We start from the raw sequence: 22,615 nt of genomic DNA on the forward strand, positions 1-22,615 counted from the left end.
AATCTTGGGTAATGTAATTATGATGTGCCTTGGTGTGTTCTTCCTTGGGTCCAACTTTTTTGGAACTCTCTGAGCTTCCTGGACTTCCTGGAAGTCTATTTCCTTTGCCAGATTGGGGAAGTTCTCCATTATTTGTTCAAATAAGTTTTCAATTTTTTTGCTCTTCCTCTTCTCCTTCTGGTACACCTATAATTTGGATGTTGGAGCGTTTCAAGATGTCCTGGAGGTTCCTAAGCCTCTCCTCATTTTTCTGAATTCTTGTTTCTTCATTGTTTTCTGGTTGAATGTTTCTTTCTTCCTTCTGGTCCACTGTTGATCTGAGTCCCAGTTTCCTTCCCATCACTATTGGTTCCCTGTACATTTTCCTTTGTTTCGCTTAGCGTAGTCTTCATTTTTTCATCTAATTTGTGACCAAATTCAACCAATTCTGTGAGCATCCTTATTACCAGTGTTTTGAACTGTGCATCTGATAGGTTGGCTATCTGTTCACTGCTTAGCTGTATTATTTCTGGAGCTTTTATCTGTTTTTTCATTTGGGCCTTTTTTTTTTTGGTCTTGGTGTGCCTGTTATGTAAAGGGGCAGAGCCTTAGGTATTCCCCAGTGCGGTGTAACACTAGTTGCTGCACTGTGACACTGTATGTGGAGGAGGGGTCCAAGAGGGAGCAATGGTGCTTGCTTTGCTCTCTGCCAGTTTTCATTCACTCCCCCCCCCCCCCCCGCAATCCACAATCAAATTGGGCCCTTCTGATGCTGATTCCCTGGTGGGTGGGTTTGTGTACTTTCAAGGATTTTGTGGGTCTCTCCAACGAACTCTCCTGTGAGGCTGGGAGTTTCTTCTGCTGCTGCCTCAAGCCCCACAGGTGTTTTCAATCAGTGATTTGAGGCTCTATTTCCCTGGGCTGGAGCCCTGGAGTTGTATGGTATGTCTCAGGATCTGCCAGCTGCTGCCTCACTGGTCAGCTGCAGCCTTGCCCGCCCTGCTCCACAATCCACTGCCTCAACGGGTCCACCAGTCACCAGCTTGCCACGAGTCCTCTCCACCTGGCTGCCTGTCTCCGCCCCTCCTACCAGTCTGGATGAATGTGTCTTCTTTATCTCTTTGGTTGTTGGACTTCCATACAGTTCGATTTTTTGTCAGTTCTCGTTTTTTGTTTTTAAATTGTCCTTGGTTATGCGAGGAGGCACAGTAAGTCTACCTATGCCTCCATCTTGGCCAGAAGTCTCTAAAACAAGTAAATTTCTTATGGATGGCAACTAAATGGTATTTGTAGCATTTTTATCATACAGTAGATTCCATCCTTTCACTATACTTTTTTGAGGTGTCCTACATGCAAGTACATGTTTGTTTGTTTTTTAAGATTTTATGTATTTATTTTTTTAGAGACGGGGAAAGGAGAGAGAAAGAGAGAGAGAAACATTTGCTTGTCTCTCATGTGCACCACAACCGGGACCCAACCTGCAACCCAGGTGTATACCCTGACCAGGAATCGAACTGGCCACCTTTCCCTTTGCAGGATGACACTCAACCAACTGAGCCACACCAATTAGGGCTGCAAGTATATGTTTTTAATGTTATCTGTGTTCTCTACTGTTCCTGTAATTTTGCTATGAAAATGCATTAAACTATTAAAAAACAAAAAAGGAAAAATAGAAATAAACTACTCTGTCCTGCAAAATTATACATATTAGTTTCCCCCTTCATAATATGAGTATAAATAACTAAACATGGATCAAATTTTAAAAATAAGAATACTATAGATACATTTTGAAAATTTGAGTTATAATTTATAAAGCATCAAATTCACCATTTTTAAGTGTTTAACTTGATGGTTTTACTATATTCACAGGGTTGGACAACCATCACTGCTATCTGATTCAAGAATATTTTCATGGACCCAAAACAAAACCTAACATAAGCACTCACTTCCTATTTCTCTCTTCCCTTAGCCCTTGACAATCACTAATCTACTTTCTGTCTGCATGAATCTGCCTATTCTGGAGAGTTCATATGAACAGAGTTATACAATATGTGTCCTGTTGTGCTTGGCTTTTTCACTCTTTTCATGTTTTCAAAGTTCACCCATACTGTAGCATATATCACAACTTTGTTCCTTTCCATGGCTGAATATTGTCCTGATATATTAAACCACATTTTGTTTATTTGTTCATTTGTTGATGGATACTTGGGTTTTTCTACCTTTTGGCTATTGTGAATATTGCTGTTAGGAAAATTTGCATACAAGTGTCTGTTTGAGTTCCTGTTTTCAACTTGTTGGATGTTTTATCTAAGAGTAGAATTTCTGAGTCATGTGGTAATTATATGTTTATCTTTTTGAGGAACAAACATTTTCACAGAGCCTGCCCATTTACATTCACATCACCAGTATGTGAGGATTCTAATTTCTCCACAACCTCATCAATACTCATTATTTTTCTTCTTAAGAATTGTTACTATAGACACGTTACATCTCTAGTAGGTATTAGTGGTACCTCATTGTGGTTTGGCTTTCATTCCATTTCCCTGACCGATAATGAAGTTGAGCATGTTTTCATGTGCATATTAGCCATTTTTATATTTTTAAAGAGATACCTATTAAAATACTTTGCCCATCTTTTAATTGGGTTGTCTTTTTGTTGTCGAGGTTAAGTTGTAGGTGTTCTTTATTATTATAATATTACTAAACTTGTTAGATACATATTTTGCAAAAAAAACTTCTTCCATTCTGTGGGTTGCCTTTTCACTCTCCCCTTTTTAGAGATTTTTATTTATTTATTTCTAGAGAGATGGGGAGGGAAAAAGAGAGGGAGAGAAACATCAATGTGTGGTTGCAACTCTTCTGCACCCCTACTGGGGACCTGGCCTGCAACCCAGGCATGTGTCCTATACGTGGAATTTAACTGGCAACCCTTTGGTTTGCAGGCTGGCACTTAATCCACTGAGGAACACCAGCCAGGGCTCTTTTCACTCTATTTATAATGTCCTTTGAAACTCCAAAGTTTTTAATTCTGATGAAGTCCAATTTATCAATTTTTCTTTTATTTCATGTTTTTGGTGAAACTATTGCCAAATCCAAATTCCCCTGTTTTCATCTATGTATTTTATAGTTTTAGCTCTTAAATTTAGGTCTTCAATCCATTTTGAGTTAATTTTTGAATATGGCATACGGCAAGGTTCCAATTTTATTTTTTTGTATGTGGATATCCAGTTTCCCAGAGCAGTTTGTGAAGAGAATTTTCTTTTCCTATTAAATGCTCTTGGCACCCTTGTGAAAACTCAGTTGACTCTATATGCATGGGCTTATTTTTGGGCTCTCAATTCTATTTCATTAGTCTACATGTGTATCCATATACCAGTGCCACACTGTTTTGATGACTGTAACTTTAGTAAGTTTTAAAAATGGAAAATGTAGGTCCTCCAACTTTCTTCTTTTTCAAGACTGCCTTGGATATCTGTAGTTCCTTGGATTTCCATATATCTTAAGATCATATTACCAATTTCTTGAAAGAAACCTGTTGGGGTTTTGATAGGTATTGCATTGAATGTCAAGATCAACTTGGAGAGTACTATCATTTTAGCAATATTAAATCTTCTAATCCATGAATATGGATCTTTCCAATCATTTAGCTCTTCTTTAATTTCCTTCAGCAGGGTTTTATAGTTTTCAGTGAATAAGTCTTATATTTCCTTGGTTAATATTTTTCCTAAGTATTTGATTATTCTTTCTCTTAAAAAAGACTTTAGTTTATTTTTAGAGAGGGGAAGGGAGGGAGAAAGAGAGGGAGAGAAACATCAATGTTTGGCTGCCTCTTGCACACCCACCACTGGGGACCTGGCCTGCAACCCAGGCATATGCCCTGACTAGGAATAGAACCAGCAACCCTTTGGTTCTCAGGCTGGCACTCAATCCACTGAGCCACACCAGCCAGAGCAGTATTTTATCATTCTTGATGTTATTGTAAGTGGAATAGATTTGTTAATTTCCTTTTTGGTTTGCTCACTGTCAGTGTATAGAAATACAACTGGCTCCGGCTCCATCATAACTAATGGGCAATCTGAATTAATTGTGCTGTGAATGGTGAACCTCTAGCAACACATTGTCAGAGCAGTGACAGCTAATGGCTCCCAAGTTCAAACCTAGCTGAGGCACTTAACACCTCTAATTCCCTGGATAAATTAGTGAACCTCTAGGAATTATTTTTATTTGTAAAGTGGGTTATCTTAAAAATGGAAGTTACTTAAAAATAAAATAGGGGTCCAAGTAATGTCAGGAGAAAAATAAACCATGATTTTGTCTAAGATTAAAAAACTTACATATATGATCTTAATGATGCCCAAAATGTTGATACTTTAGTGATTGTATTATAGGTAATTTAAATTTATTATTCAAACTTCTATCTTCCAAACTCTGTACAAGAAAGCCTGTTCCGGCTGATGTAGTTCAGTGGATTGAGTGCTGGCCTGCAAACCAAAAGGTTGCGTTTGATTCCCCGTCAGAGCAAATGCCTGGGTTGCAGGCCAGGTCACCCAGTTGGGGGTGTCCAAGTTGTTTCTCTCCCTCTTCCCTGCTCTAAAAATAAATAAATAAAATCTCTTTTTAAAAATGGCCTGGGAGAATTAAATTACATTTGACAACAGAAAAAAATAGCTTAGAATACGTATCTATGATTTATACTCAGGAAATAAAGCTTTAAAAACCACAGCACAAAAACTGTAGAAAATAATATTTTATTGAAAGTTTCTCAATTAACAATGGAGCAAAGTACAATTTGACTCAAACCTGCCCAAACAGCCTCAACTGCTATTGAAAGAACTCAAACATACAGGACAGGATGGGGACCCTTAGGTCCCATTTCTGCCAATGTGGCAAAAAAAAAAAAAAAGAAAGAAAAGAAAAAAAGAAAAACAGACACGAACAGACTTCCCCTTGCGCTAGGAACTGGGGTGGCAGATATGGTACCTGCTACAGGAAGAATATTGGAGGACAGCTTCTCCAACATCAGCATAGTGGGTGCAGGGCCCCCATCCTAGCAGAGTAATGCACAAAAGCCAGCCAGCCTCTTTCTTTACTGACAGGGCCTGCCTCAAAGTGAGGTGGCATTTTTACATTCACACCATATTGTCTCCTTCTCCTAGGGTCATGGGTTAGGGTCTCAAAGTACAAAGCACACTTTGGTCAGCCCAGGGTCATGGGGTAAGGAAAAGGATGTCTGGGAGGGCAAAGCAGCAGGAGAGAAAGGGGGTGGTCACAGGGACACGGAGCACTAGGCTAATGCAAAGGGGAAGATTTTGATAGCGCTTGCAGGATGCTAGCACCCCATGCCAGCCGCTGTACATGACACTCCTGGGCCAAGAGTCCAGAGGTGGAATTTTACATAGCTCACTCCTGGACAGGTGACTGGATTCTCTTCACTTTCTCTGTCTACTTTCACCACTAGACATTGTGTGGATGGGTATGAATCAACTTAGATTTACTTCAGCCAGTCCAGATGGAATTGCTCTGGGCAAGAGTCTGCCTAACTTGCAATAGCAAGCCAAGGAAACCCATAGGAAGAGGAGTCAATGAGGATGGAGGTTTAGGGAAAGAGTTTGGAGGAAAAAAGAACATAAATAGGCACTCAGAAATCAAACCTGGTAACCAAGGCTCTGTAGACACTGGCTCGTATGTGACATTGATTTCATGTGGGAAAGGAAAGAAGGGGAGGGATAATGACCAGAGAAAACTGGAGACTACAAACGGGGAACATCCATCCCACTACCAGGTCTGCCAGTGACGGACATTCTCTCATTTACCCACAAAGGTTAAGACCTAGTAGTGACTTTTCCCAATTTATGGCCTGGGTAGGTACAGAACCAGGGGATGGAATTGGGAACAGAACAATGCCAGTTTTAACCACAGAACTATTATAGAAGAAACTGGTAAGCTGTCCCTTCCTTCCCCTTATCCACACATCCAATCACAGGTAAGAGCAAAGGAACTTAAGCCTCTGAAGGCAGGAATAACCCTTCCTGCCAACCCTTGATGTTTAATAAATAGAAGTGGTAGGAGAAGGGAGTGGAAAGGAATGGGGAACTGGAAGGCAGGGGTTATAGTTCATCATTCTTCAAAGTTTGCTTCTGTCCTGTTGGCTGTTCCTTCTGTTCAGATTCTGTTGAGAGTTGGGGAGACAAAGGAACAATAGCAGGTAAAATGGAGGTACCTGGCCCTAGTCATGTGCAGACAGTTCCCCCAAAACCTACTAGGCTTCGCATCATACCCCTAGCTCCACCCTTACCTGTTCCAGGACCTTCTAACTCCAGAGGTTCAACATCTGCTGGTTCAGATCCTGCTTTTGGGAAGGAATAGTTTAGTGTCTACAGAAGGGAAGAGGGAACTAATGGAGGGGTTGGCACACTTTTTCTGTAAAGTGTCAGAGTAAGTAAACATTTTAGGATTTGTGGGTCACATTCAGTCTCTGAATATTCTTTCTTCTTTTAAATACATCCAAAATGTAAAGATCATTCATAGCTCATGGGCAGTCCAGAAACAGGCTATGCCTGCCAGTTTGCCAACCCCTAGGCCACAAGGTGGCAAACCCAAGGCCCGCGGGCACCTTATTTCTACCCTGTGGCAGCACCAAGCTCTCGCTTAATTGTTAAGGATTAGTTATAGTTATACAGTCCTAAAATTATATTCTGCCCTTTGAATGCAACTGACAGGCTGATGTGGCCCCCAGTGAAAATGAGTTTGACACCCCTGCCCTAGGCTAAGCAATGTCCATATTCCCAGTTTCCCCAACTCACGAGTCTCTTTCTCAGGTTCTGAAATGGGCTTTGCATCTTCAGTCTGGCCTGGAGGGAAACCAAGAGTAAAATGTAGTCCCAGAAGGGAAAGGAGGCATACTTCCTGCCCAGTAGCACCTGGAGCCAGGCACCCTGCCCTCACCTGGTGGACGGATGACCTTCTCCCCCTGGTCACTGGCACTGACATTGAGTTGAGGTTCTGCCCGAGTTTCATTCTTGTCCTTGGGCCTGGGCCGGGGCTTGGTAAACTTGGCCTTATTTAGCAAATACTGTACTTCACGGTCCAAAGCCATCATCTTGGCCTCGATGTCTTTTGAGAGCAACACTGGCTTCTCTGTGGTGGGAAGCTTGGCCTGCTCAGCCATTGTTGCATTCTTCCAGGCCTGTGGGTGAGGCCAGCACAGGCTCAGAGCTAACAATGGAGATAGCAGACATCTCTGTCCCAGATGAAACTCACCCCCAGCTGGCCTCAGGATCTTCCCACGGGCTTCAAATCACCCTGCAATCTCTGGTCATCAGCTCCACAGGGGTAAGCAAACTCCTCAGAATTATATTCAAGGCTTTCCACAAGGGAGTCTCAAGCTGTATGTTTCTGGTATACATTCTATTAGTTTGGACTAAATACAGCTGAACCTCTTGATCATTCCCTTCTTGTGTCTCCACTTCTGAGCTCTGGTTCAAAAACGCTCCCTCACATCCAAAAGTTTCCACTTCACATGACATATCATTCTCACCTTTCTAAACCCTGGGCCACTTTCTGAGTCTAGCTCATGTCCCAGCTCCTGAAGGCATCTTTCTCTAACCTCCCAGGGATGTTGCCCCTCCACCTGACCACTCATGGCTCTGACCCTTGTTTGGGACTAATCAGACATGGCCTCAAACACAAATATCTTTTGCTGTCCCAATTAACTGCGAAGCTAGGAGGCAGAGGCATGTTGAGTCTCAACTTTTCTGCATCTCCCATGCTGCCTAAAATGGCACTTTGCCAGGTAAGTATCCAGTTAAGTATTTATACAGGGATTACCCAGGTCTCATTGATGACTTTCTCTAACATTGTCATCTCCACCTCAGTGAAGATCTGGTCCATCTCTGGGATAAGCCGGGCACCCCTGGAAGCCAGAAGGGAGACAATCAGCTCAGGAGGAAGTGGGGTCTGGGGTGTGGGTATGGGGAATGGGAAGCTGATGGGAATGAGTGCTGGTGGGCTTGGCAAGACTGAGTAAGAAGGGACGGGTAAGGGGCTTCTCACTTGAGGAACATGCTGGAATGGTTGAGGAGATTATCAAGGGCAGACAGCCGCTCAGGCCACTTCTTACGCTCTTCTACCCGAAAAAACAACCCTTGGCACAGTTTCCTCAGCTCAGCCAGCTTCTCCTTCAACATCTGATGGATATGGTATGGGAATAGGTAGAGGAATTCAAAGGATAACAGGATAGCCCTGGAGGCAGCCCTGTAATCCTCTTTAGGGCCTCACACCCCAGCTCTTCTCACCTTCTCTGATCCTAGAAGAAGAGAGCTCTCATCCCACCCACCATATGCTGGGACACCCCTCACCACTGTGGTGGCTCCAAAGCCTTCATCCTCCAGCCAAGTGGAAGCAGTGTTGAGTCTCCCAGAGATCTCTTCACGCTGTTCCTCAGTGGACACTTCCTGGTACTCGGGCTGGTATAGCTTGTCCTAGGGAGGTACATATAAGCAAAAGCATGCAGCGAGCCCCTGTGGGCAAGGCTCACAGAGCCAGACACAGGTCCCAAAGCAAGTGTGCCTCCCACTCTACCAACCTGAGTCTCAAAGATGAAAGCTTCCAAGCTATTGGCAGCTTTCTCCCGCTCCTGCTTCTCTAGGTCTCGGACTGTCAAGTCCTGAAGTCTGTGGGACAAAAGGAGACAGACATGAGGGAGAGGGAGTGCACAGCCAGAGGCACCATTGTGCATCCTGCCCACCACCCTTCACATATATACACCTACACCCACAAACACCCACCCACAGTCTTTACTCACTTCTGTGCAGAATGGGCCAGCTCATCCTCAGACAAGTCAGGTAGGTCCAGAACTACTAGCTCTACCCCAATCTCCTGTACCATTTTCTGCTTCCGGGAAAGCTTCTGCTTCTTTTCTTCCTCTGAGGCTGGAGAGACACCCTCAGACCCTGGCTCCTTCTTGTCACTTGGCTTCTGTGGGGAGAGATGAGGATGTCAGGAAAAGCTTAGGTTCTTCTATTATCCACAGGCAGGGCTTGAGGGGATGAGAAACAAGGCAGGCATCTGCTTCTTTAGCCTGTGTTCAGTCTGGCCGTATTTTGCCTATAGCTTACCTGGGCCTCAGACTTCTCCCCATTTTCTTTGTTCATGGCATTTTCTCCCTCAGGGGCTACATCCTCCTTAGGCTCAAGGGGTGGAGGATGAGAGGTGTCCTCTACTGGGGTCTCAGCTTCTCCCTTGAGTTCGGCTTGCTCTCCAGGCTCATCCTTGCTCCCCTCAGTAAGGCTTTCCTCTTCCTCCTGGGACACAATCACAGACACGACACAGGGGATGGTCAGGACCTATGTAGTAAGACCAGCTTAGCAAGGCCACGTCCAGTGGCTCTGCTTTGAATGGGCTAACAGCTTGCAGATAGACAGAAGGCAACTGTATAGAAATGGGGAGTGGGTTGTTTGGACTGCAGCAGTCTAGTTAGACAAAAAAGAAAGGTCTGGAGATAAGGGGAAGGGGCCTTGGACCTCGAGCACGGGAACAGCTCAGAGTGCAGAGGAGAGAGTAAGGTTACTTGCTGGGACTGAGAGAGAGATCTATTACACCCTAGGCAGCTGGGATACCCACCCCAACTCTCTGCCCCCAAATACCATCTTGTAGGCTCTCCTGGTTCCATTCTGGGCTTACCTGAATGGTGTTGGTACCATTCTCTTTGGTATCTGGTGTGGTGCCTCCTCCAAACAGGCTAGAAATGGTGTTGCCAAGTTCTACGGGTAAGAAAGCCCAAAGATTCAAACAGGACCCCAGGGATGACTCTACCTCCTAATTCAAAGGCAAGGCCCACTCACTTCCTCAATATGCACCCAAGTATATTCTCTCATGCACACATACACACACATGCATGAGCATCTTACTGGTCAGAGTCGATTCTTCCTCTTGGCTATCCTCCACCAGTGTCTCAAACACAGACTCTACCTGAAAACAAGAGTTTCAAGGTGAAGAAATGCACATGTAAACTCACCTTTTCACCACAAACCTCCAGCCATGGTGGGGTCTGCTTATGCACATCCACATGACTCCCAGCTGTGCTGACTTATTCTCTCACCTGCCTTCTTCTAAAAGCTCTTGGATCAAGTCACCTCTCTCCTTTGATTATGAGCCCTCTGAAGACAAGATCACAGCTCCTTTGTTACCCCAGAGCCCTGCACTTCTCTACTCAACAATAGAATGGGCCATTATTTCTAAGACTGTACTCTGAAAGATATTAATCCTCAGAATTGTCCTTCAAAATTGGGTTCCTCAGCCATTGTGCAGATCCTGAAATTTACCATGTTCTTAAGCATTTACAGGCTACAAGGACCAAACCAAATCCCTACCTTAGGGATTAGGTAGGGATTTGTTAACTTTGTTTAGAGCCAAGATTTATCCAACCTCAAAACCCTTCTCGTTTCTCATGTTCTGGAAAAGGGTGGTGGGGCCTGGGCCCTTGCCCTGTACACAGGGGCTTTCTCTGCACTTACCCTGTCTAAGCTGAGCACACCACTCTCGTCCAGGTTGAAATGAGCCTTGATGCCCTTGGACTCGTAGTCAGCATACTTCTTAAAGCTGTCACCCACACCTTTTAGTTTCACTGTGGTCAGATTCTGGGAGCCAAATACCCTGGTTGAGAGAAAAGAGAAGTTCAGGGGAACCCACCCAGTCTGCCCCTAGCTCTTGACTACACAGCTTTCTAGCATGAGATGTTGTGGCCCTTCTTCCCTCAGAAGAAGGGCAGCACCCTCTAGAGAAGATGCTTACCCCAACCCCAACCCCGCCCATTGCTTCCCCTGGGTTAGCCCTGTAGGCCCCAAGTCCTCCCTCCCTGGAGCTCCATCCTGCCCACCCCCACCCCCTCACCGAAGCTCCTCAGGCCCCAGGAAGCCAAGGTCACCATAGTTGATGTGGAAATTAAAATCATGGCTGTAGCGATTAAAGGTAATAACTTTGCGTTGAGGGTAGGGCCCCATCCGGGAGAAGAGAACACGCTTATTGTGCTTCAGGTTGTGAACCCCAGGTTCTTCCTCTACCTCTCTTGTGAACTCAACCTACACAGCAAGGCAAAGGAGGCACACTGGAGAACCAGAAGAGGTCTGGGGTAAGGGTAGGTGAATAACATCAACTGGCAGAAAGACAAAGAGACATGGAGAAGTAAAGGAACTTGTCACCTGATCAGACAGGCTAACTCACCAGGATGGGGTAGATCACCGCATCTCGGACTACAAAGGGCTTCACCTTGAAGGCTTTGCTGAGTGCAGCTGCCTGGTATACAGCCCCCATAGCAGCTGCTTCATCTGCATTGATGTTCTTCCCCAGCTCCTCCCTGTTAAAGTCCCAAGCTTTAGCACTGACTGCTCTGTAGCTCCCAGCCTGGCCTCCCTCCCCTCAGCCTTCTAGCTTCAGCCCTGGAGTCCTAGCCCCCACACTCACTTGCCCACAGCCTTCAGCAGCACCTCCTGAACTTTGGGGACCCGAGTGGCCCCACCCACCAGGATCACCTGCTCAATCTCATCCTGCAGAGGAAGAAAGAATGTGAGATGGAATAGCATGTAACTGACGCTCCTCCTCAGCACTGACTCTTCCTTTAACAGTCCTGCTCCTTCCTCCTGCCATGTAATTGCTTTCTATCCCACCTGTCTCCCGCCCAGGCCCACCTCTGACTACCACTCACTAAATTCATTTTGGCACTCTGGAGTGCCTGCTGCACAGGCCCAGGCACCCGCTCAAACAAGTCTGCACACAGCTCTTCGAACTCCACTCGAGTCACTTTTGCCTTGAAATCCACATCATCCATTAGGCCCTCGATCTGGGGAAGGATAAGGAGTGTCAGAGTTCTCACCCAAGTCCTGGTCCCTGGAAGGGCAGGCCAGAAACCAAGGGAACAGGACTTCAGAAGGATGGCAGGAGGCATAGGGAGAAGGGATGGGCCACACCAGGCCCAAGTAGCCTAGTTCAGGATAGTGGGATCTTCCACCCTTTGGCTGAGGAATATTGCCCTCAACCAGCGGCATGTGGGCACCTGTGCCATGTGGTCAGCATTGGCACTCAGGACAGTTTTGAGTCGATTAGCCTCACGTAGCAGCTTGGCCATAGCACGGGGGTTCTCCCTGACGTCCTTCCCTCTCTGGCCCTTGCGCTGCTCATTGAAAAGCCTGGCGAGGTGGTCGCGTAGGCGGAGCTCCATCTCCAGGCCCCCCAGTGTCCGGTCAAACCTGTTCAGGAAAGGTAACAGGGACAAGTGTAAGGAACACATGGGGCCCTTTCACATAAACAGGAACCTGACTCTCATCCCACATGGTGACACCTCGCAGTGACAATTCATCCACCCACCCATTCAACTGTAATTACTGGGCATCAACTGTATTGTCCCTGGAGATACAATTTTGAGAAGAAAGAAAACAAGGTTCCTGTTGTCAAGGAGTCTACAATCTAGCAATCAAATAATCATATAAAGTTTTAACCGCCCCATGTGTTATAAAGGAGAGGCAAACAATGCTGTTAGAACCTATACATGAGAAGTTTCAGTTATTTACAGATGTCAGGGAAAGTTCTGTGAAAAAGGGGTACTTAAGCTGAAACCTGAAGAATGAGTTGGAGTTAACTAGGTGAAGAGGAAAAAACATTCTAGACAGAAAAACAGTATGTGTAAAGCTCCTGAAGTGAAAGAAAGTATGGTATATTCCAAATGAGGGCAAATATGGCTGAAGCTCAAAGAGCAAGAGGCTCAGGATTAGAGACAAGCACACAGGCACAGCCTTATAGGCCAATGAAGGGTATGTATTTATTTACTTATTATTTTGAGAGTATTTTTATTAAAGCTGGTGACCATGAAACAAAGAAGGATTTAGGACAAAAGCAGCAACAGGACAGAGCGTAGGCAGGGATCCTTTGGCTCTCCAGAAACATTACAGGAAAGAAATGAGCCTACTCAGGGCTGCTTTGGTTCACTGAGAAGTCAGAGAAAAGGGGGCCTTGGACACAGGTTCTGGAAGTTAGCCTGGGACAAGCTGCCACTGCCCATTGCTCCCCTGGTTGCAATTCTCATGGGGACCCTTAGAGTTTAGGAGATACACACCTGAGAAGGAAGAAGGGTATGGGCATGCTCCCAGGAGGGAGAGTGCTGAAGGGTTTTTAAAGAAACTGGTTATGATCAGGTCAACATTTTGAAAAGAATCCTCTGGCTACAATGTGGAGAAAGAACTCAAGGGAGACCACACTGGAAGCAGGAGATCTTTGAAATTCTATAGGTAAGAGGTGATGGTAACTTGAACTAGGGTGGTAGCAGTAGAGTTGGATGGAAAAGTATGGGTTCAAGAACTAAGACAATGTCAGTAATAAATTATCTAAGTAAACTGGAATTGATGAAATAGTAAATTAAAAGATTGAATCTGACATCCTACATATGGTCTGTAGTCTTGAGAATTTTCTTAGAAGTTCAGTAGGTTCCCTGCCTTTCAATCTTCCCAAACTGTCTTCTTCCCCCATCTTCCCCTTGTTTTTTGGCAGAAGTACACTATAATAATTGGTGACGCTTTAACCAGGACAACATTCCTGCAGGGAGAGGGAAAGAGAGGTAGCTGCCCCTCCAAAAAGACACCCCCATCTGAGGATCTCTCTCAGCAAGCAGCCTTCCTCCCAATCCCCACTTACCCCACTCCTTGGATTTGCAGCTGTGGCTGCATCCCTGCCTCCTTAGTCTTCACTGTCTGGTAGGTCACAATGGTGCACACAGTGCTGCCTGAGCCCATGTCATAAAACATGATGTGCTGTAGAGACATCAAATTAATTGTCACATGAATTCAACTCCAGGCTGCCTGCCACTTCTAAGGGGCTGCACCAACTCTCAACTGAAAGCACAATGGCTCCAATGTGGGCTGAGAGGAGGCAATGTATGCCAACAAGATGAAAAATGAGCCAAGTGGCATCCATCCTTAAAACACGTCACCCTGCCAAGTCTAGTCAGAAGTTCTTCCCTGGCTCACCTGGGCAGTGGCGTTGATATCTTTCCGATGGAAGACACCGTAGCTGAGGGCAGTAGCAGTGTTGTCATTGATGAGCTGCAGCACTTTGAGGCCAGCCATGTGAGCGGCCTGCAGCACAGCTCGGCGCTCAGCTTGATTGAAGAAGGCTGGCACAGTGATCACTGCATCCTTGATGAGCTGTTCTACAGAGGACAACAGATCCATACCTTAGATGAGGGTTTTCCATTCCTGGCACTCTTGACATTTTGGGCCAGATAATTCCCTGTGTTGGGGGCTGTCCTGTGTATTACAGGAAGTTTGGCAGCAACCCTGGCCTCTACTCACTAAATGCCAATAGCAGCTCCTCAGCTGGGACAACCAAAAATGTCTTGAGACACAGCCAAATATTCCCTTGGAGGCAAAATTGCCCCCATTTGAGACCCTAGGGAACCTGGTCACCATTGACTCCACTTGGCTGCTCACCTGCAAAATCTTCAGCCAGAGAACGGGAGTAATTGAGAACCATGCCCAGTACCTCCTCAGGTGAGAACTGCAGCTGCCTGGGGGAAGGGAGGTAGTTAGAGGCAAGGAAAACCAGGCATTAGAGAAAGGACACTTCTCCAACAGAGCACTCACGGACTGATTTGGAAGTATACAGTCTGCCTCTGTGGGTCAAAGCCTAACTCATGCTCTGGGAAACGGTCTCTGTAAAGAGCCACACAGGGGTTATCCTCCTGCTTCCCCAGGAGCTGCTGGAAGTAACGCAGAGTAGCCTTTGGATTTTTGATGGCCTGAGAATATGGAAAGAAGGAACAGAGCATTAGGCTCCAAAGCCCACCATCACCTACCTCTTACATAAGAGATTGATAAGGGAACAGACTCTCTGGGTCTGTCACTTCCTTTCCTCTGCTCACTGCATCTGGGAAGGGGGTGGGTTGGTAGCTCACCAGGCTTGCTGCACTGTCTCCAAAGAATCTTTCATTTTCTTTCAGGGTCACAGCCACTGGGGTTTTCCTCCGAGATTCCCTGAGAAAGAGACATTGGGCCCAGATGCCTACAGCAGGGTGTGGACCCAGGAGCCTCAACACCACACATACAATCAACCCCCCAAAACACCAAAGTCTGTTGTGGGCACGTCCAAGAACACATAGCACCTTGGAGCCCAGATTCCCTCTTTTCCTACCCCTGGCACTGTGGCTGCCCTTACTTGTTCAAGACAATTTCCATGGGCACTCCAGGTTTGACAATGGCTACCTTCATGGATTCACTGCCCAGGTCCACAGACATCACTGCCAGCATATCTGAAGAGGAAATAAATAGATCTGCCAATTAGCCCCTCTTTCCCCCCCGTTCCTGAGGTTCCTCTCATCAAAATACACCATTTTCCATGTTCAGGTAAGATAGCAAAAGACAAAGAAAAAGGCCTGGGTCCAGCAACTCAAGAGTCCAGAGGCTTCCAATCAAGAGCTTCTGCCTCTTCACACCATGTATCATTCATCATTCACTCATTTATTCCGCCTTTCATCCCTCTGCTGGGGTACACACCACTCAGTGACAACAGGTCTGCCAAGAGCACAGCCATTAAGGTCCAACAGACTAGCCGCCTCTGCCTCCTGACAGTGGCTGCCATTGTGCCCCTGGGGAAGAGAAAAACACTTGTTAACTAGATGCCCTGAGTGAAGGAGACAGAACTTCATCCCACAACAGAGATGCTTCAAGATTCATACCTGCTCTATTCTCATGCCAAGGCGGAGCAGCCTACAACTTTCGCCTCCTCCTTATGAAACTAAGCCTCTTATCCCCCCGCAGTGCTCCCACAAAGGCCCAGATGAAACAGCAAGGGCAGGAGAAGGGGACCAGACACTTCCTATTGCACAGGCAGTAACTGCCGCACCATCACACTGGTCCTCCTGTCAGATACTCGGGTTGTGGCCACGGATCCCCGCCCAGGGCTCAACCACCTCCCCACACTTAGAGCTCCCCGGCCGGCATGGAAAGCCGGGCCGGGCCTGGAAGGGAACTGAGAGATGGTGACACTGGGGGAGGCTGGGAGGGAAGAAGGGCTGTCTACTCAGCATCCCTTTGGGTTTACCCCCCCACCCCTGCTGCCTAGACACATGCTATGCCGGAGACGTAAGTTTCCTTGCCCGGCGAGTACGGCGTGCCGGGTATTCACCTAAGTCTCACCTGACAAAGGCGGCGTTTCCCACTCCCGGAATGGATCCCGGCCCACCCCTACGGCGTGGGGGCGCCCCGGGACCGAGCTGCGGGAAGCCAAGAGTCCCGGTGTCCGTGCGGCCCTCACTCCTACTACCGACCCACGCCCAGAGCTCGCACGTTCCCTCCCTGGGAGGGATGACCGGCTCCCATCGCCATTCCCACCCCCTCTACCTCTGCTTCTGTGGCACCAGCTCTGGGATAAACGCGGTGGCGGCAGTGACTACGAGGCCAGCAGCAAGACCCCAGCCCGCGCCCTTCACAACTCCCCTCGGTTTGCAAACTGTTACATTAGCTACCAACCTCACCGCGGCGTCTCGCGCACACGCCGGCTCCGGACGCGGCGCACGCTCATTGGCGCTTCAGCCGCTTGGCCCTGCGCCGCGCACCCAGCCCCGCCCCCGTCGCTCAGGCGCGCGCTCCCATTGGGCCACGTCCTACGTCCGTCCCTTCTCCGTCTCAGCCTGCTACTTCTCCACGAATGTGTCGGCTGCGGCGAAGGGGCAAATCTACTAATTGGGGGTAAACCGCTGGCGTGGGCAGAGGATGGGGCCACGTTACTGGGGCTCCCGCCCCGGTGTGCTTGAGGGACCTTTGTGGCTGAGGTGCTGAATACCCTACTGGCGAGGTAGGGAGTGAGGGTGCCTGGAACGGGTGAACCCTCTACCGGCATCTGTTCCTTAGCCGCGCCAAGCGCTTTCTTGCTGGTCGATACTGAACTCGCCTGGGCTTTGGATTGAAATCCGGAGAATGGCTGCGCCTCAGGCTTAATCCATCCCAATTCCCTTTGTTTTATTCGGGGGCGGAAAGAGGGGGTATTAAAAAAAAAAAAAGAAAACCACCCAGAGATTTTCGCGGATATATTTCGAGGTAACACTTGTTATTAGTGGCAGAATTTGACCTAAGCCCCATTTGTAAGAAAGCATATTCCAAAATGCAAAGCCCTACACACAAGACACTTACTTGTGAGGCTGTAATTGGTTGAGCATATATGTGCCACCTCATGTGCGTTTAATGTTGCATTAAATGTTGTACTTTAAAGCACGTCGGGCAGGTATTTGGCTGTCCTCACTCTCTTCTCTGACCCTTACAGCCTCATCGAAATGTGCACAGCCCTTAGCGAGCGCACATTTATTTTTTTTCCAGTCGTATTTGAGATGAGCACGCTTTAATTAAATGTAGAAATGAACCCCCCTTTTCCTCTTTTCCAGTATTGACGCTGGGCCTTCCTTCACAGACGCTCTGTTGAAGAACCCAGCGGTGACACCCAGGACTTGTTCTATTTGTTCCTTTCCCTACATTTCTTGTAATGCTTAGGGAGAGAATGTAGTTGGGTATCTAGGCTTAGAAGATAAACCTACTGGCAGTACCAGGGAGAGGTCTATTTTTCTCCTTTAAGAATAATGCAGTCTTAAGGTAGGAGAGAAATTGCTAGAAATAAAGAGAAATTCGCTTAATGTTTTAACACAATTTAATTACAAAAATATAATTTTGAAAACATTCAGATATTCTATATTAAGCTAAATCCCTTTGATACCATCCGCAACCTCACTCTCCCCTCTGGAGGTGTGTATCTGTTAATAACATAGTGTGAATCCTTCCAGTCCTTTTCCTTTGCTTTCATGTACATATCCAAGGTCTGTCCAGAAGGTATCCAGCCATGTAATGTGAAAAATAGACATTTATTGAACAAGATACAAGAAACATTGTTCATAGGACAATGACGCCTCAGTCCCCTCCAAAGTAGGCACCTTGGGACCTCACACAGTTCTCCCAATCACTGACATCGTATTGTCCTGAATCTCATCGATGGTCTGAAATCTCTTCCTTTTCAAAGGAGATTTTAGTTTTGTGAAAAGCCATAAGTCGCAGGGTGCCAAATCTGGGCTGTAGGGGGGCCAAGTCACCCCTACACCTGGGTCACTCAGTCACCTGGGTGATCTAATGTTTTGCCAAAAAACTTCAGATGTGATGCATGATTGGGCACGTTGTTGTGTTGAAGCTACCAGTTGCCTATAGCTGCGCACTTGTGAATCATCTGAATAGTTTCCACTGAAGAAGTTCAAGCATAACACAGAATTTGATGTAGGTTCGTTGCTCTACTCACTCAGTCATTTTTAATGCGATGGCCAAACAGTGCACGTGCTCACTAAGGGTGTCTACCACCCCCACTGACTAATACAGTAAAGTCATTGTTCACACATGTGCATTTCTGTCCACTCTCTGGCTGCCAAGTTACATTGATGTCATGCAAACTATTCTCATTATATTAACAATGGCTGGAATTTTCCCAGACATACCTAGTATGTCTCTCTTTTTTTGATTGATTTTAGAGAGAACAGAAGAGAGAAACATCGATCTGTTGCTCCACCTGTTTATGCATTCACTGGTTGATTCTTGTGTGTGCCCTGACCCGGGATAGAATCCACAACCTTGGTGTATTGGGACGATGCTCTAACCAACTGAGCAACCTGGCCAGGGCCATATACATCTCATGAAACATGTAGGTTATTGCCTTTTTATAAAAGATAAAATTTATACAATTAGATTTTTTGTAACTTGCCCTTTTTTGGGCAGGGTAACATAATAAATCATGGAGTGTTTTCCATGTCTGTAAAGATTCACTTCATTGCTGTTTACAGCTGTAGAGCATTCTATAGCATGGGTATTGTTTATCTATAATGATGGACATTTAAGTTGTCATTTTGGTTCTACAGAGAAAAACTTTGTTTCTCAATGATTGAATCTTCTTTTGTCTACTTTTGGCCATCTGTCCTGTAGGGTAGATTTTTCCCCATCCATTTTAGAGTATGCATTTTTTAAAAGATTTTATTTATTTATTTATTTCCAGAGAGAGGGGAAGGGAGGAGAAAGAAAGGCAGAGAAACATCCATTTGTGTGAGAGAAACATTGATCAGTTGCCTCTCCCCAGCCCCCAACTAGGAATCCACTCACAACTCAGGCATGTGCCCTGACTGGGAATCAAACTGGCAACCTTTCGGTTTGCAGGCCAGTGCTCAGTCCACTGAGCCACACCAGCCAGGGCCAGAGTATGCATTTTAACATTTGTTGAGCTTCTGTCATATGCAAGCACTGTTCTAGGTGCGGGGGTTCCAGAGATGGGGATGACTTTGCCCTTCGCAGAAGTCAGTCTGTCCGGAAACAAATTCTGTATGTTAATGGTTTCATGCACTTATTAAAAACCTGTTGAATGACTGCAAATTGGGAGGCTATGAAAGTTAGTCTTCCCTGTTCCTAAATGAGCTCTCATCCTGGAATACTCTTGGTGGGAGCATAGTTTTGCTGCAGCTACAGCTTTGACTTGTGTATCTGTCCCTGTGAGAGGTGTAGCAGGTGCAAGTGCTCCAGGCAGTTACCTGTTTTGTTCTCTGACCAGAGAGGAGAACAGTGTTTCACAAAAACAAGTTATAAAAAATGGTAAAATGTTGCCCTGACTGGTGTGGCGAAGTGAGTTGGGCATTGTCCCGCAAACCAAAAAGTCAACTCCTCGATTCCCCATCAGGACACATGCCTGGGTTGTGGGCCAGGTCTCCAGTTGGAGGCCTGTGAGAGGCAACCAACGGATTGATGTTTGTCTCACACACTGATGTTTCTATCCCTCTCTTCCTCCCTTCCCCTCTCCCTAAAAACAGGTGTGTCAAACTCATTTTCACTGGGGGCCACATGAGCCTCTCTGTTGCCTTCAAAGGGCCGAATGTAATGTTAGGACTGTATAAATGTAACTACTCCTTAACAGTTAGGTGAAAGCTTGGCGCTGCTGCCAGGTAGAAACAAGGTGCCACGGGCTGGATAAAACAAGATGGAGGGCCAGATTTGGCCCACGAGCCTTGGGTTTGCCACCTGTGCTCTAAAAAAATTAAATCTTGGAAAAAAAATTAGTTGTCACCCAGCAGCCTCATTCTTATTTTTTTATCTAATGAATGTATACATATGTTTACCAAAAGACTGTAACACCTTTATTCAAAATGGCCAAAATTTAATACTAACCTAGTGCCCACCAATAGTTGGATGGACAAATAAGTTACAGTAGATTCACACAATGGAATTCTATGTAGCAATGAAAATGAATGGTCTGCTGTTACATTTGATAACTCAAATGAATCTCAGGAGCCAAAGGACACACACTGTATGTTTTACTTATATAAAATTTAAAAACAGGCAAAACTAAGCTGTAGTAACAGAAATTGGGATAGTGCTTACCTTTGTGGGTAGAAAAGGACATAAAGCAGGCTTCTGGGGTTTTAGCAGTGCTCTGTTTACAGTGCTGGTTGCCATGGCTTTAAAATTCAAGTCTGTAGTATATAGGCTTTTCTGTATGTATGTTATACTTCAATAAGAAATTTAAAAGGTACTTTGTTGTGTCCTGGCTGGTATAGCTCAGTAAGTTGAGCGTGGGCGTGTGAACCAAAGGGTCACTGGTTCAGTTCCCAGTCAGGGCACATGCCTGGGTTGCAGGCCAGGTCCCTGGTACCGGGCATGCGAGAAGCAACCACACATTGATGTTTCTCTCCCTCTCTTTCTCTTTCCCTTCCCCTCTCTCTAAAAATCAATAAATAAAATCTTTTTCTAAAAAAAGTATTTTGTGATTTTGCTGTAAACTTAGCTTAGGGGAAAACTCATTTTTTTGGCAGGAGAGAAGGTGCACCAGGATAAGTTATTTTTTTACTTCCTACAACAATGTTTTTCGAATTACAAAAGAAATATGTGGTCATTGAAGAAAACTGGAAAAACACTGGGGAAAAAAGAATAAAATTTAAAAAACACCCAGAACTCCATTTTCTAGATTAAATCACTTTTAGCATTGTGATGTAATCAATTCTTACACACTAAACTTTCATGGAGATGATATTTTGTGACTTTTTCATTTAATTTATGGCAAAAATTTTCCTATATCATATTTTCCTCTACAGAATTTTCAGTGGCTAAATATATGGAATTGTCACATAGAAAAGTACAATAATTTACTCACCAAATTGCTCTTTGACAGGTTGTTTCTTTGCTATTATAAAATTGCAATAAACACTTTTATTAATAACTCTTTGTGCAAGTCAATCCCTTATAATCTACTTAGGATAAATTTCTACAAGTGAAAACACAGGCTTAAATTAATTTTTTAGGCATTGCCAAATTGCCCTCCCAAAAGGTTTACCAATATGCACTCCCCAACAGCAGTGTGACAGCCCCTGTATCTTTTATAACATTAGAATGTTTTAGGACATTTTGAAAGTCTTGTGAATTTGAATAGGATATGGGGTGGGGGGTGAGGAGCCAAAGGATTGGGAACATTTCCCAGCTTGCGTTGAGATGGGGATTATTGTGTGTCCAAAAGAGAAAACAAGACTTTCAAGGTTCTTAAAAATTCACAGAAAAGCATTCAGACTTATAACAAATTTATGGACTTGAGTATTCTAGAAGAAATTAAATTGCGCTCCCAGAACACAGGGCTTCGGAGTTTGACAGGCATGAATTTGCCTATGAACTCCACCACTTCCTGCCTATGTGACTCCAGGCAAGTTGTTTGGCTTTCCTGAGCCTCAGTTTCCACATCATTAATAGAGGTATGCTGGTACATCTTCACAAGGTTGGTGTAAAAATTTTAAAAAAGGGTAAAGTGCTTAGCACAGTGCATGGGACATACTAAGCACTAAACACATAACATTGTTTTTGTCATTAGAGAAGTAAAACTAAAAGGTGATATTACAGTGTTAAAAGCATGGTTAAATGCTTTGACAAGTTCATGGGAAATTTATTTCCTTTTTGTAGGCCAGATTTTCACAATCAAAAACCAGCAAATTGTTTCTCCTTTTTCACTGTAGCCTTGGGTTTCTGGACTCTCTCACACTATGTAAGACCTCCGAGTTTATTTTAGGTTGATCTTGCTCCTAAAGTGGGAACTGCTGCTATCCCTTTGAGGAGCTAAGAGAGAAAACCCAGGCTTTTCAGTATTTTAGAAAATGGTTTCTCTCCAGAGAGCCAAAAGACGACAACAACAAAAAAAACAAAACAGAAAAGTTTGCAGCTGGAACAAGAAGTGCTCCAGCAGATACAACTGTTGTACATCACAAGGGACCAATTTGCTGAAGGGAAAAAGAGGGGATTGCCAGGCATTTTTTTAAAGATTTATTTATTTTTTTTAGACAGAGGAGAAGGGAAGAAGAGAGGGAGAGAAAGCATTAATGTGTGGTTGCCTCTCACGTGGTTCCCACTGGGGACCTGGCCCGCAACCCAGGCTTGGGCCCTGACTGGGAATCGAACCGGCGACCCTTTGTTTCACAGCCTACACTCAATCCACTGAGCTACACCAGCCAGGGCTGCTAGGTAATTCTTGTTCCTGAGTTGTGATCTCTGGTTTCAAGCTAAAGATCTGAATTGCTTCTATATCTTTAGTCCTTTCAGAATTTGAGTTC

General features: G+C 45.4%; 1 protein-coding gene across 3 annotated transcripts; it reads right to left on the reverse strand.

Annotated features, from left to right (window-relative positions):
* Nucleotides 1–4,711: 4,711 nt before the first annotated feature.
* Nucleotides 4,712–16,588, reverse strand: HYOU1 (hypoxia up-regulated 1). Of its 3 annotated transcripts, none has more exons than XM_024570864.3 (26): nucleotides 16,491–16,588; nucleotides 15,516–15,607; nucleotides 15,178–15,271; nucleotides 14,918–14,996; nucleotides 14,607–14,761; nucleotides 14,454–14,530; nucleotides 13,992–14,173; nucleotides 13,660–13,775; nucleotides 12,029–12,221; nucleotides 11,681–11,815; nucleotides 11,440–11,522; nucleotides 11,200–11,332; nucleotides 10,870–11,057; nucleotides 10,494–10,632; nucleotides 9,888–9,948; nucleotides 9,661–9,740; nucleotides 9,096–9,281; nucleotides 8,783–8,955; nucleotides 8,564–8,651; nucleotides 8,337–8,459; nucleotides 8,032–8,165; nucleotides 7,807–7,891; nucleotides 6,925–7,165; nucleotides 6,783–6,830; nucleotides 6,275–6,325; nucleotides 4,712–6,148 (listed from the first exon to the last, which is right to left on the reverse strand). In XM_024570864.3, the coding sequence occupies exons 2-26, from the start codon at nucleotides 15,598–15,600 to the stop codon at nucleotides 6,087–6,089; spliced, it is 2,991 nt and encodes a 996-aa protein (XP_024426632.1). In that variant the 5' UTR covers nucleotides 15,601–15,607; nucleotides 16,491–16,588; the 3' UTR covers nucleotides 4,712–6,086. The 3 variants fall into 3 exon arrangements, with proteins under 3 accessions (XP_024426632.1, XP_024426631.1, XP_045060045.1); XM_024570863.4 differs by lacking the exon at nucleotides 16,491–16,588 and adding an exon at nucleotides 16,362–16,478; XM_045204110.2 differs by lacking the exon at nucleotides 16,491–16,588 and adding an exon at nucleotides 16,158–16,308.
* Between the last annotated feature and the right edge of the window lie 6,027 nt (nucleotides 16,589–22,615).

Source organism: Desmodus rotundus, chromosome 5 (genome assembly GCF_022682495.2).
Source record: "Desmodus rotundus isolate HL8 chromosome 5, HLdesRot8A.1, whole genome shotgun sequence".
Lineage (NCBI taxonomy): Eukaryota > Metazoa > Chordata > Mammalia > Chiroptera > Phyllostomidae > Desmodus > Desmodus rotundus.

Bases quoted from the DNA above. Each gene is read 5' to 3' on its own strand.
- HYOU1 (XM_024570864.3), bottom strand. From the start codon at position 15,600: ATGGCAGCCACTGTCAGGAGGCAGAGGCGGCTAGTCTGTTGGACCTTA. The intron at 9,949-10,493 runs GTAAGTGCAGAG...TCTTGTTTTCAG, and splicing joins GTGTGCTCAGCTTAGACAGG to GTAGAGTCTGTGTTTGAGAC. The intron at 8,652-8,782 runs GTGAGTAAAGAC...TTTGTCCCACAG, and splicing joins CTGGCCCATTCTGCACAGAA to ACTTCAGGACTTGACAGTCC.